The sequence below is a fragment of the Balaenoptera physalus genome (assembly GCF_965194825.1).
Source record: "Balaenoptera physalus genome assembly, chromosome: 11".
Lineage (NCBI taxonomy): Eukaryota > Metazoa > Chordata > Mammalia > Artiodactyla > Balaenopteridae > Balaenoptera > Balaenoptera physalus.
The window spans coordinates 103890367-103905088 of NC_138896.1; the positions used below are offsets into that span (position 1 = coordinate 103890367).

At 50.1% G+C, this 14722-nt stretch overlaps 1 protein-coding gene across 1 annotated transcript in view; it reads left to right on the forward strand.

Annotated features, from left to right (window-relative positions):
- The window catches only part of IRAK2 (interleukin 1 receptor associated kinase 2), a 59139-nt gene that overhangs the window by 14340 nt on the left and 30077 nt on the right, over positions 1-14722 (forward strand). The window contains exon 3 of the mRNA XM_082415719.1: positions 12564-12710. Coding sequence (XP_082271845.1) covers positions 12564-12710 — 147 coding nt within the window. The remainder of the gene's footprint in view (positions 1-12563; positions 12711-14722) is intronic.

Consider the following 14722-nt stretch of genomic DNA (forward strand, 5'->3'; position numbering starts at 1 on the left):
CACAGCGTGTTCCCTATGGCAGCCCCTGTTCTTCTCAGCTGACCAGTGACCCTCACAGCGTGTTCCCTATGGCAGCCCCTGTTCTTCTCCGTTGACCAGTGACCCTCACAGCGTGTTCCCCAGACGTCTAAGCATCAGCATCCCCTGGGAACTTGTCAGAAACGCAGGTTCTCAGGCCTTACCTCAGCTGCCGATTCAGAAACTCCGGGGGTGGGGTCCTGAGTCTCCCTCCAGGGTATTCAGGTGCAGATAAAAGTTTAAGAACCGCTCATCCAGCACCTGGTTCTCTGACTTCTGGCTCTGTCTTGGGGGGTTGGGTAGGCGTTGGGGGAGCATGCCCGTGGCCTCAGCGGAAGTGGGAACTGGAGAGGCTGCCCTTACGGGTGGGCTGCACGGCTTTCACAGCCCACTTCCTGCTGGGGGAGGGGTTTGGGCGCCTGGGAGGAGCTGCGGCGTCAAATAATGGCCGGCTTTTGTCACACCAGGACTGTGGCTTCTTTGGCCGCACAGGTCTCTCAGAATGCTAGAAGCGTATGGTCTCTTGGCTTCTCATCAGTTCTCTGTGTGATAACCACAGCTGATGATCTAGCCTAGGTAGCTTAGTTCTTATCCCTGAAAGGTTTGTTCTTTCACTTGGTGGCCTGTGTGCTCGTCCTGCCCCCCTCTCCTCCTAATTGAAGGTGCATACCTGGAGCCTCCCTCGACGCCACCTGAAACAATAGTTTGGATGGGACAGAAGCACTCTTATTTTGACTCTTGTTTCTGGGCTCTGTGTCTGGCAGAGAGCCCCTCCTGAAGTTCATCAGTGGACTGAGAAAGGTGGAGTGGGGATTAGAAAGGTTGGGGCCATGGTATCACCTCCTGCTGGGGCTGACCCTTCAGGGCCCCTGACAAGGGGGTTCTTGGTCAACTTGGATTGTCCACTACAGGCCAAGAGTCTTCCTTTTCATCTCTGCTTGAACATGGTCTGGCTCCAGTGGAGTTCTTCTCCCTTTGTTGGAGGTCCCTAAAAGAGAAGCAACATACACCAACATTCAGAACATTTTCAACTTCTCCCCTTAGAGTTACAGGTGCTCTTAGCACATGGACTGCCTTCCGAGGGTCACAGGTGACGGTTTTGCTTTGGTATAAGAACGGTAATCAGCTTTCCAGTCTGCAATATCTGGGTCCTTGCCACCTGGAGCATTATTATATTGATTTGGCTCCGGTAAGAAAGGCCAAAACAACAATAGGTTAAACTAAAAGAGGGTTTCTTTCCACTAGTAGTGTGTGTGTCGGCAACCCAAAGCTGATAGGGTGGACCCACAGTGTCAGGGATTCAAGCTTTTTTTCTACCTTATTCTGCTGCCCTGCGCATGTGGCTTCCATCTTGTGGTTTGAGATACTCACTCCTGCTGTTCCTCTCTTTTCCACATTCCGGGCAGCAGGAAGGGGAGGGGATTTTCTTTCCATCTAAGGGTACAATCTGGAAGATGCGCTTTATCACTTCACTAAGTTCTATTAGCTAGAACTTAGTCACATGACCACAATTAGCTGCAAAGGGAGTCTGGCAGTAGCTAAAAAATGTGGTTTTTAGCAGCCATATGTCTAGCTAAAACTTCTAGAATGTAGGAAGACAAGGGGAATGGCTATTCTCTACCACATTTGTACCATCGCTAAGTAATGTGCTTCTCCTTTTCTTTTCATATATATCAATTTATATGTTATCCATTAACTTCCTAGACGAGGATTTGGCTCTACATACCTCCTCTCCCTCTTCAGCTCCTCTATGGGTCTGTAGGTCATTTTTCTAACTTTTAACGAATATCATTACATATGTAATTATTTTTCCATTAGCCCTAGGCAGTGCCTCTTGATGCTTCACTTTGTAAGGTGAAGCTTCGTTTACTTGCCCTCTCTTACCCTCCCCTGTCCACTTTCATCTCCCGACTTCTGGCAAAGACCAGTCATAAAGTGGTCTTCCATGGATGTCTTCACATCTCCAGGCTCTTCTGAGCCCACAGGGAAGAGCTGGGTCTTGGATGAAGCCCCAGTCTCTGGGTCAGGACAGGAAGAGGAATGCTGCCTTTGTGTCCTGATTGAAAAATGTTTTTTTGTGATGGGGAAAGTACTGTGTGCATAGGACGTCCGCAGGGCGAGTCATGGTGCAGAGTAGCATTTCCCAAATCACATGCCCCGGACATGTGCTCCAGCAAGTTACCCCATGCAACTAAAGGGTTCATGAATAACTAACCTTGGGAAGTCTGTATGCTTTATCAGTGCCCCCTACCTTTGGAGAGTCACAATGCACACCCAACGTTTTAAGGCTCTGATAAGTTCTAGAGCAAAGAAATCTACCTAGGTCAGTGTTTTCCATTTACATTTGACCACAGAGCCCCCTTTTCATTTGATACTTATTAATATTCCCATGGAACCAATACACTGTGGGAATCACTGCTCTGGTGAAATGGTGGCCATGGTGCAATTGCTGGGCATCCCAGGGGAGCCTCATTATAGAGAGTCTGGGGGATCAGGGGCAGCATTTGCATGGCCAGGTCAGCATTCAATGTCAGGAGAGTCTGACCCTGGGGCCTAGGGCCAACCATCACCCTGGGGCTTAAAACGTGAGAGTCCTACTCCTGAGGGGGACGTTTCCCGACCACCAGGCTTAGTTAGGGAGAGGGCTGTGAGCTAGGTAGGTGCTGGCATCTGCGGGGCTCAGGAGCTGGAATCAAGGCAGAGGCCGAGGTATCAGAACTGTGGCTTCCAGCCAGAGGCAGGTCGGCTGTCATCACGGCTGAGCTCCTGAGCTGATTAAACGCCACTGAGGCAGGCAGGGGACCTGAGCCTGCCGATGGCGGGGGTCCGATGGCTCTAACTCTGAGCATGGAGGCTCGAAACCAGGTGTGCCTGATTCGTGAGGTGACACTCTCCCTCGTTCCTCCCCATAGAGAGTTAGATACACAAAATCTGGACAAGAGAGTCAGTAGTGAACTGAGACATATTATCAAGTGCCTGCTGTGTGCTAGGCGCCGGGGACACAGCAGTGGAAATACAGACAAAGTCTCTGACCTCAAGGAGCTTACAGTTTAGTGTGGGAGACGGGTATGAACAGGATGATGGCATAGAGACGTGTACCCAACCACAGCAGGAGTGCTCAAAGAAGTGTAGGTCAGGTGGGTAGGTAGGTAGGAGGGTGGGAGAGGGGAAGGTTTGCTCTCACCTGGGGAAGCTTCCCCAAGGAACTGAAACTTGAGCCTCCATTCAAAGGACTGGCGGGCCGACCACACAGGCATATCCAGGCAGAGGTAACAGCACGTGCAAAGGCCCAGTGGTGGGAAGGAGCAGTGCTTGGGTGTGGTCAGGTCTACTTTCATCAGGAGTGTAGGGAAGGTTTTCGAGGGCTTCTACCTGGGAGTAACCCCGTTGCTCTGGCCACAGTGGGGAACAGGGGCCTGTGAGGTTCCAGGTGTCAACTGAGTAGGAAAGCAAGAAGCTTCTGGAACCTGAAGGGACTCCAAGGGAGGTGACCAAGGTTTCATCTTCCCATCTGCTGCTACCATCTTCCTGGGAGTTTCTTTCAAGTTTCCCAATTTTCACGCAGTCTCTTCTTGGTTGTGCAGCTTTCACAGTTTCTAACTTTTGGTTTGGCAGCTCAGCCAAAGTCATTTCCTTCCTGGAGCTGGGCTTTCACTGCATGGGGAATTTCTATCTGTTGCCTAAAGTGAAATGGAAGAGAACACACCCTTTCTCTCCCAAAGAGGCTGAGCTGTTGCAAGGGCCAGACAGGGCTCGTGTGTGTTCTCCTGGAAGTTTCCCCAACATCCGCCCCTTTCCTACCACTAGGGAACAAAAAAGCTTGGGAAGGACTCAGACCCTGGGGCCCCTGGAGACTTGCCCCTGGGCGTGGCACTGCACAGGGCCAAGACCCGCCCCCCCCCAAAGTCCTGGCCAGGAGTCACTGTTATCTGAATGCTAGTCATAACTTGTATTTAGCACCTAATATGTGCCAGGCAAGCATCTTATCTCACAAATCTCGCTATTCCCATTATACAGGTGAGGAAACTGAGGTGCAGGGATTAAGTAACTTGTCCAAAGCCACACAGCAAGTAAGCAATGGGCTGGGAAGGGATGCAGGTCTGCGTGACCTTAACCCCTGCTGGGGGAGGTCACTAGATGGCATCAAGTCTCTGAAAAATAGGCATAGACATTGCCCTGTCTGCTTTTCTCGTAAATGGGGGCGCTTCAGAACATAAGCGATGCGAGGCTCTTCTAACATCCTTGCTGTGTGGCTCAGGATGGTCTTCTGACTGTCCTTCTGTGCATTAGTTATTCCACTGGAAAAGAGCGAGGCTTTAATCACTGTGGGTTTCTTGGGAGTAAATGTGAGCATGGACAGAGGGGCTTGTGTGTGGTACCTCTAAACCAACCCCCAGTTTTTCAGAGAGGACGGGTGGGAGCTGGAGGGAGAGGAGCTGCGGTTTACTGAGCTCCCGCTCTGTGCAATGCGGTCGTAAGCAGCTCCTCTGGGTTACGAGCTTTGCACACATGTCGAGGTTACCCATTAATCAGGATGGGCTACGTTATGTTGCGGTCACAGATAAACCCAGAAATCTCAGTTGTTCAACACAGCAAAGAATCAATTTCTCCAAGTCCGGTGCTGGCTCCTGCCTTCTTGCACTCGGCAGGCCATTGGGAATGCACGGCTTCCAGGGTCACTGTGGAGGGGAAGAGACAGTTGGACGAGGCTCGCCAGCTCTTAATTGCTTTGTCCAGGAAGTGACAGTAGCATTTCCACTTAAAACCCATTGGCCAGAACCAGTCACGTGGCCCCAGCCTAACTGCAAGGGAGGCTGGGGTCTGAGAGGGAGCAAATGACTATTTGGTAAGCCGTGTCTCAGCTACTGGGTACCTCAGTTCAAAGGGGTTTATTTTAAGGTTCTACCTAACCATGGCCTACGAGATCTCACGTGGACTAACCCTTGCCCAGTTCTCTCACCTCATCTTGGCTACTTTCCCCCGCATTCATTCAGCTCAGCCACTAGGGTCATCCTTCATTTGAGGAGATGCACCAAACTGTTTTCTTCCTCAGGATTTTTGCATATGCTATTCCTTCTCCTTAGAATGCTGGTCCCTCCCCAGCTCCCTTGCATTCTTCCCGTGGCTCATCCCTCTCATCTTTTGGGTCTCTGCTTAAATGGCACCTGCGCACAGAAGTCTGCCCTGGGCATCCCATGTAAGTAAGTGTCAGGTACACCCCTCCCTTCCTCCGGTTTGTTGTCAGCATAGAACTCCTCCCAGTTTAAAATTAGGTATCTTTTAACTGTCATGTGAGTTTTGATAACATTCAGAGCCCCCAGTCCCCAACATAGTGAATAAATGAATAAGGATGGATGAGTCATTTTAGCAGCCGGTGAGCAGGTCCCATGGAGGAGCTGAGATAGGGCGATTAGGTCTTAAGACAGGTCATGCCCTCTTATTTGCCTGACTTCCCGTCTCGCTTGAGTTGGGGGTTTTGAGTGGTTTGTGTATGTGGACTTTGGATGCCCAGGAAGGTTGAGCCCAGGGATTGGGAGGGAAAGGAAAAGGAAAAGAGAGGGTCCAGAAAGCTCTTTTTGTCTTGATATGGCCAGCTGGCACCTAGGTTCTTTAGTTAGGGATGAATCACTTTCATTTGCTCTAGAAGGTATCTGTTTCAGCCACATGAGTCAGAATAAATGCAAAGAATAAAAACAGATATATAAATATTACCTCACTGTTTACTTTGAGGGCTGAGAAGAGTGGGGGGAATTCCAGACTGTGCTCACTGGGGAAAGACCTTGCCGGCAGCTGGAGTCCCCTCTGCTCAAGCGTGTGGCTCCCGGATTTGCCACTGCGTTAAATGTTCCCAGGCTGCCAGCCGGCGAGGAGAACCCAGGCCCCTCTGCCAAGGGCCCAGCACACATAAGCCTTTTGACCAAAGGAAGCGGGGCGTCAATAAACAAAATGTAAATAAGAGAACTATTTCAGGTTTCACTTTACTGAAGTATAACCTAGACAGGGCAACTGGGCTTTCTCCCCGGAGGTATCCTCTGAATTCAATAGGCCACACCTATGGGAAAGCACTTAGGACGAAAAACAAAGCCTGACCTAGACTCAGGGGTGATGATCCTAATGATAGTAAATTACAATAGTAGCTTTTAACTGTTGAGCACTGACTTATTTCATCATCTCTGGGGGTGCAGGGTACAGTTCCTCGTCCCACTTGTCGGATGAGACTTGGCGCGTTTCCCTTGCCCGTGAGCCTGGCTGCGGTGTGCATGGCGGGCTGGAAGCCCTGAGATCATCTTTGGGCTCCACAACACATGTGATTTGTGCTCATTAGAGAGAGTGGGGCATCTTGAAAATACAAAGCAGAGAGAAAAAGGAATCAGGCCCATCGTCCCCTGGGAACCGTGGAGAGAGCACAGAGAAATGCTTTTGCCCCCTTCCTCTGCCTCCTGGTGCCAGAAACTCAACCCTCATCCCTCCGGGTTAAGCCAGTCATTCTCAGCCTCACCTAGGGAACTTTCGAAAGCATCCAGACTCTGATTTAATTGATCTGAGAACCAATACATCAACCCCTTGGTGCCCACAGACACTGAAGCTGTTATTTCGAGCACTGGCATCCCCTCCCGTCCCTAGGGGCACTGGCAGGGAGAACTCCACGCCGCCTGTCCTCCTGTGTGTGACCAGGCTGGCTGCCAACGACACAGCAGGCGGAAGCAGGTCTAGCTGGGCTTCTGTATTACTCATCCCCACGGCCACTGCACCTTCAAGGCCCTGCCACTGCCCACTGAGAGTCATGTGTCCATTAGAGGGTATTTTTTCTTTTTTTTTTTTTTTTGGCTGCATTGGGTCTTCAGTTTTGCGCACGCATGGGCTTTCTCTAGTTGCAGGCAGCGGGGGCTACTCTTTGTTGTGGTGCGCGGACTTCTCGTTGCAGTGGCTTCTCTTGTTGCGGAGCAGGGGCTCTAGGCTCGCAGGCTTCAGTAGTTGTGGCACGTGGGCTCAGTAGTTGTGGCTCGCGGGTTCTAGAGCGCAGGCTCAGTAGTTGTGGTGCATGGGTTTAGTTGCTCCGCGGCATGTGGGATCTTCCTGGACCAGGGATCGAACCCGTGTTCCCTGCTTTGGCAGGTGGATTCTTAACCACTGCGCCACCAGGGAAGTCCCTGTTAGAGGGTTTAAACTGTTGGATACAGCCATCCACCCCATTTGCTTCCTTCAGAGACCCTAAGTTGGGATCAGAGGTTCTTTTGGGTAGGGAGAGAGGACAGAGGTCAGAGGATGACTATGTCACAGTTTGTGTCCTGGCCTTGGCCTTGGCCTTGGCCCAGCTGCTTTTTGTATCTGGTCCCACTGAGTCCTGGGACTGTTCTGGGACAGAGGGGTTATAATTATTCTGACTCCACAGAAGATGCAAATGAAGCTCAGAGGGTTAAGCAATCTGTCCTTGGGCGTACAGCTAGGATTAGAAAGGCTGGCTCTGGAAGCTTCCCCACACTTGCTCTCGCTTCTACTCTATGATCACAATTCTTATTTTTGGATCTCATGATCCTGCAGAATTAACTTTATGCATGGAATCTTTGTGAGAATGTAATTCCAGCGGAAAAAAGAGTGCTGTCCTGGAAGCATGAGGCTGCTCCCGTATATCAGTCATAGGAATAAATGATGTAACCGGCTTGCTTTTTGGTCTTGGCCTTGGCAGACAGGAAACTCACAGGAAACTCGTGAGATTTAAAGCTCGTCAGGACCCTTTTTCATGAACATTTTGTCCTCCTTTGCTCCATCCTGCCCTCGATGTTCTATTTTTATTTCAACGGCACTCTGGTTTATGTACCGGCCCAAAGGAGTGGTGTTGTATCCGCTCAGCTATCAGGGGTCAGCTTCCAGGCATTAAGGGCAGAAAAGCCAGTTTCTCCCTCTTCTGGGTTTGCTGTGGAAAAAGAGGCAAGCAAAGGCCTGCCCTGCGCCTTCCAGCTAAGATCGGGCACCAGCAACCTAAGAGTCAAAATGAAGATGTGTCCTGTTTATGCCTCTTATTTATTGTCTGCATCTGAAAACCCACAGAGGTCTGAAACGGGGATTTCACAGGAAACTGAAGCTTGTCATCTGATTGTTACTGCAGGCCTGACGTTGACCTCTGTGGCTGGGTGGGGCCCTCGTGTGTGACTAGGTGGGAAGGGGCGCTGCAGCAGAAATGCGCTGACAAGCTCCGTCTCTGGCTGGAGCCCCCGCCGGTGCCGGTGCCGATGCCTCAGGATTGTCCCCTCCTCGGGCGGGCATGTGCCCCAATCCCACATGTTTGCATGGACCACGGTGCCAGCTGTAGGCCCCTGCCTGTCACTGCAGACTCACCTTAGATTGAGTACATAATGAAGCCTTTTCTATCCCCTGTTGGTGGAGGCCAGGGAGGTCAGCCACAAATGGGTGGGTGGCTTTGGTATTCCTGCCACGTAAGTCTTGATGGAGAGGCAAAGATCTGTGCAGAAAGGGAAAGAAAAAAGGAATAGGACACTGAAGTTAGGTCAGGCCGGGACGGTCACCTTCACTTCCATTTGTCTGATGACGAAACAGGCTCAGCCGGGCCTTGCATGGGGGAAAGTGCTGCTTATTCTGGGGACGCAGGCAGTTGGGGTGCACGTGGCACCTTTAGAAGCTGATGCAGCCAGGAGCACCTCCTACTGTGGTGGGCTGTCTGGGGTCCCCTTCACCAGCAGGCCCGGCCTGCCTGACGGGAGGGGAGCTGGGGCCGCTTAGGGGTCACATCTGCCCTTGTGTCTCATACACAGATGTCATCATGAGGATGGCGTGGACGTGGCCCTTTGAGGTACACGGGTGGGACCCCAACTGAGGCAGTTGGTGGAGGGAGGGTGCGTCCAGGGGCCGTCTCCCCGGGCCAGAGAGGGGAGGGCAGGGGGGAAGAGGGCTCAGAGTGGCATGGGGGCCCCTTCCTCCTGGGGTCTTTGCTTCTGCCCTGGATCTGCTCACGAGTCAGCCTTCACTGCCAGTGACTCTCACCGGCAAAGCTGTCACTGCACGAGGGACGGTGTCACCCTGTGCCTGTGGAGAGCCGTGCATTACATGAGCAGAGATGCGGGAGTCTGTGCGTCCTGCCGGCAGGGCTGCCCTTGGGGAGGAGCCTCGCTTCTGGGATCCCGGTTTGGGCCAGAAGGGCCTCTCCCTGAGGCGATTGGGTTGGGGGCGTGTGGTGGCTGAGGACCCCAGGTGGGGAGAAACGAAGTGTGTGTCCTCCGGGGTCCCCACAGGGGACGTAAATCCTGCTCACAGCCATTGGTTCTGGGAGGGGACCCCGGCTCCCTGAGCTTCCGTTTCCCTCCTTGCTACCCCTAGGGTTGGGGTGAGGACACACACAGTGAAGGTGTCAAGGGCACGTCCTGGACAGTCAGCGGCAAAATCCAGGAGCGAGCGGGCCCTGCATCTGCTGCTCGCCTGCTTTCTGGCTACTCACCCTCTTTGGAAGACTCCGTTCTAGTCCCCGTTTGAGCAAGCTTGCTTACTGACTTTTTTCTTACGAAACAATTTACTGTGCAACTGATACATACATGATCATTGTTGAAAGATTCTGCCAAATGCAAATAACCCCCCCAACCCACAATTATACAATCCTTGATAATCACACCATCCAGAAATGTTCACACTTAGCATTTCCTGTATATTCTTCAGGTTCTTTTTCTCTTCATATGTAGATGTCTTCTATACTTTTACACATATTTTACCAAAAAAAAAAACCTGGGTAACACATTATATATCCTCTTTCATTGTCAGTCAACAATATATTGGTGGTTGCCAGAGGTGGAGCGGGGGCCCAAAATGGGTGAAGAGGGTCAAAAGGCAGAACTTCCGGTTACAAGATAAATTACGTACAGGGCATGTAATGTGCGGCATGGTGACTGTAGTTAACAATACTGTATTTCGCATAGTTGTAAGTTGCTAAGAGGGTAGACCTTAAAAGTTCTCATCACAAGAAAAAATTTGTAACTATGTGTGGTGATGGATGTTAACTAGACTTATTGTGGTGATCATTTCACAATACATACAAATATCAAATCATTATGATATATACCTGAAACTAATATAATGTTCTATGTCACTTATATCTCAATTAAAAAAATATATTGACACCTCTCCATGTCATGGATAGCCACATACATCTTTTTAGTTACGATTAAAGTGAAAAAATAAAAAACTCACACAGGTCAAAATATTTAAATGAATAAATTCATAGAGACAGAAGGTAGAATGGTGGTTGCCAGGGGCTGGAGGAGCGGGGAGTGGGAGTTACTGTTTAATGAGGGCAGAGTTTCAGTTTGGGAAGATGAAAAGGTTCTGGAGATGGATGATGGTGGTGGTTGTACAGTGGTGTGAATGCACGCAGTGCCACTGAACTGTAGACTTTGAAATGATTAAGATGATGAATTTCACGTTAAATGTATTTTACCACAATTTAAAAAAACAAATACAGTAAAACAACAAAAAAGCGTAAATGATTCAGAGTTGTGTTCAATGAAAACGGAAAGACTCCCGAACTACGCTCCTTACACCCACTCTGGGCTGTTTAAGAGGTGACCCGGTATATTAAAAATATGATAACAGTACCACCAATGAAGTTCCCATGTTTTGAGCTAATTGGTTAACATGTGCTCTCTCCCTTAGTCTCATGGAAGTTATCCAAAGCAAACACAGCTGGGAGGTGAGGGAGCTGGTGTCAGGCCAGAGCCTCGACTCTGAACAGCTAAGCTCTGCTACTTCTTTTATAAGATAGTTCCATTTGAAAGAACAGTATGTCAGCAAAGGAAACAAGGAAAAAGTCACCCACTGTCCCCCATTTGGCCTTCTGGTTACTTTTGTGCATTCCCTCTGGCCTTTCCTCACTTGCTCGTACCCTTTGTCCTGCTTTTCCTCAGTCGGGGCCCATCTGCAGAGGGGAGTAGGGATGCTGAGGACAGTGGCCATGTGAGTGGTTCTACCGGACGGATGACCGCGAAACCAGCCCCAGGTTTGAATCCCATCAGCTGTTTGACTTGGGACAAACCATTTTACCTGTCTGAGCCTCAATATGCTCAAAAATAAAATGCAGAGAATTCTGTTAACCATCAGAAGTTGTCAAGAAAATCAAATAAATCTGCGTCGTGCCATACACACTGTAGTGCCATTCGCTGAGGCGTTGCTAATATTGTTCTTGTCCCAAAGCTTGGATTTGAGAAGCTTGGTCCCGTGGTGACGATCGGTTTTGTTGAGAGAGAGAGACACACTGTTTACCTGTTGGAATAAGTGCTCCTGGAGACTCATAGGCTGGAGGTGTTTTGTCTCAGCCCCACCTGGTGCCCATGTGAGAGTGAGCAAGTGGGCTGGCCTTCCCTGGACTTCAGTGCCCTCTGTTTTTTCGGTTCTCAAACATGGGTCCACCTCTGACCACCAGGGCCTTGAATGCAGGGCTGTAGAATTTGGATTTGGTCTGGGAGGCAGTGGGGAGATAGGAGGATTCATGTGAAGAGTGTGTGCCTTATCCTGCCAGTGGGGAGTCATAAAGGCTTTAAGCAGGGAGGTGGTGAGGCCAGGTCTGTATTTTAGCAAGATGCGGCCTGGGGAGGGCTCTGGAGGCCACCGGAGCTGGAGGCCGGGACCATCCTGGAGAGAGGATGGCAGTGGTGGGGGGAAGGGAGAGGAAACAGGTTCACTCGGAGCAGGCTCTGTGGAAGCTGGTGGAGACACACCCTCTGGCACCTTTGGGGTTTTTCCCAATTCAATGCAAAGAGGAAGTGATTACTCTCAAAAAACAGGTGACCTCCACCCAGGCTCTTTCAGCCGGTCCTGCCTGCCCAGGCTGTGTGATCTCAGACAAGGCCCTTAACCTGCTCAGGCCTCAGGGTCCTCATCTCCACCAGGCTGCAGTGAAGGACCTTGTGAGGATTGCATGCGTGCAGAGCTGGGCCTGGCCGCGCATCGTGCATTGTCGGCTGGCAGTTGATGTGGCTGCTATTTTCAGGCTTCCCATCTCTAAAACAGGGAAGGATGCACACGTCTCCACTGCTCTTGGAAGGGAAAGCTGGAGGACTGCCAGTACTTTTATATTTAGGGGCTCGATTTAGGGACTCAGCTGGGTGGAGATCTTTGACTTCCCCACATGTTCAGGGAACCGTGTGGTCTGCAGAGGCCTTTCATGTCTGCACTCTCATTCCCCCCTCCCAACAGCCCTGTGAGGGAGGCAAGCAGATGTTATCATGATGATCATCTCTGTTTCATAGGTGAGGAAACAGGCTCAGAGAAGGAAAGTGACTTGTCTAAGGTCACACAGTGGGTAGGATTGGAAACCAGGTGTGTCTGAGAGAGTGTCTCAGCTGGACGATTGTCAGGTCCAAGAGCTACACCTTACACATGGGGAGGCCGAGGCCCAGAGGGGAAAACAACTCTCGGGGGCACATCGTGAACTTGAGGCGGAGCCAAGACTCTGATCCAGGTCTCTGACTTCTGGACCCAGCCTGTCGATGGCTAGCCCCCTTCATTGAATGATAATAGCTTTCTTTCTTCCCACCTCGTTTCAGGGAAATCAGTTCCTGAAATCAAGTCTTCCATCCCAGACTTCTTGGATACCGTGAAGCCAGGAAAGCCTTTGGCAGCTTCTGTAAGAAACGCTGAGGATGAACAAGAAACGGAGCAGCCCATGAGGCCAGCCACCTTTCCAGGCCCAGGTGATTTTAATTAAACTTAATTTTTTAATTTAAAGAAGATTTATTTAAGGAAATGTTTTATCTATAAAGATATTTAGCTCAGCATATAATAGCAAAAAATTGGAAACAACAAATATGCATGGCAAAATTAACCACAGATGGTGGTAACAATAAAATCCTGCTGGCAATGACATAGGTCTGTATACATACATGGAAATATGCTCACGATATACTGAGTTTAAAAAGTTAAAATGTCAGATGACAAAAGGATATATACCGTCTATTACCTTTTTTTTTTTTTGGTTTCTCTGCACGGCATGTGGGATCTTAGTTACCCGACCAGGGATTGAACCTGTGCCCCCTGCAGTGGAAACGTGGATTCCTAACCACTGGACCACAAGGGAATTCCCAGCGAGGTGTATTTTAATTATTATTATTAATTTTTTTTTTTTTGGCTGTGCTGCGCAGCTGGTGGGAATCTTAGTTCCCCAACCAGGGGTTGAACCCGTGCCCCCTGCAGTGGAAGCGCGGAGTCTTAACCACTGGACCGCCAGGGAAGTTGCCCATTTTTGTAAAAAGAAAAAAGAAACTCAGTAACTGGGGGCTTTCTATGTGCCAGACACTGTTCTAAGCCCTTCAAGAAGTTGAGCTATTTAACCCTCAACTAACTGTATGAGTTTGGTATTGTTTTTCTCCCCATTTCACAGATGAGGAAAATGAAGCACAGAGAGGTTAAACAGCCTGCCAAGGTCATACGTTACGGGGCCCAGGTATTTTACCTGTGGTTCCCCAAGCCCCCAGCACAGGCATCTGAGCCATGTGATTTGAACGCTTATGCCCTCAACCGCTGCACACACCCCTACCCCAAAGCCTCTCAGCCCACTTCAGCTTTGTCTCCATCCCCTTGTGCCCAGGGAAGGGCTCGGGGACAGTTTGCCAAATGATGGAAGGACTCAGCCAGCGGGTAACTTCCCGAGGGGTACCTGCTCCTCATGCCGTCCTCCCCACCTCTCCCCCGGAGCCCCGCCCACCTTCTGCTCTCCTGCAGCCTCATGAGTGGAAAGCCGGAGACCCCAAATCCATGAAACCTCCCAAATCCATTGATGTGGCTCCCAAAGCCAGGGTCAGCGTCGGCTGAGAGGCGCGTGCACGGGCTTTTGCATCAGGCAGACCCATATTTGAATTCCAACTCTGCCCTTTCCAGCAGGAGAATGACTTAGCCTCTCTGTACCTCGTTTTCTTCATCTATAAAATGCGCATAATAGTAGAATAATAATTCCTGACCACCTACATCATCGTGTGTGGTTAGCAATCACACACCTTGGTGTTGCCACCACGTAGGTGCTCATTAAACGTTAGCCGATATTAGGAACATTCCAGGCACCCCAGATAGGTTGAGTCTGGAAAGTTAATCCTAGACCAAGGAGTCTAAATTATTTCCTGTAGCTAAAGAGTTTAAAAAAAAAAAAAAAAAAGAGCAGAACTTTGATCAGCAATTAAAGATAAGGGGAAATGGTCCTAAAGCTAATATGATACTGATCGATGGCCAACGGAAAAGATAATAATAAAATAGGGAAATTCGAGGGGAGTGCTGGTGAAGCTGGAGGAGGTTACTGGTATAGCAGCTTCTTCAGAGGTTCCTTATCTAGGCTGCCATGAAAACAAGCATCATATGTCTCTGCCAGCCTTTGCACCTTCCGCTTTCTTTTTTTTTTTTTTTTTTTTTTATAAATTTATTTTTTGGCTGCACTGGGTCTTCGTTGCTGTGTGTGGGCTTTCTCCAGTTGTGGAGAGCGGGGGTTGCTCAGCAGTTGTGGAGCAGGGGCCCAGCTGCTCCGCAGCATGTGGGATCTTCCCGGGGCCAGGGCTCAAACCCGTGTCCCCCGCATTGGCAGGCAGACTCTCAACCACTGCGCCACCAGGGAAGTCCCCCTTCCGCTTTCTTGAATGGCACTTGGGAGGACGTGTGCCCAGACAGGTCAGGACGATAAATAGAATCTGTAGACAGAGACAGGAAGTTGATTGTCTATCTT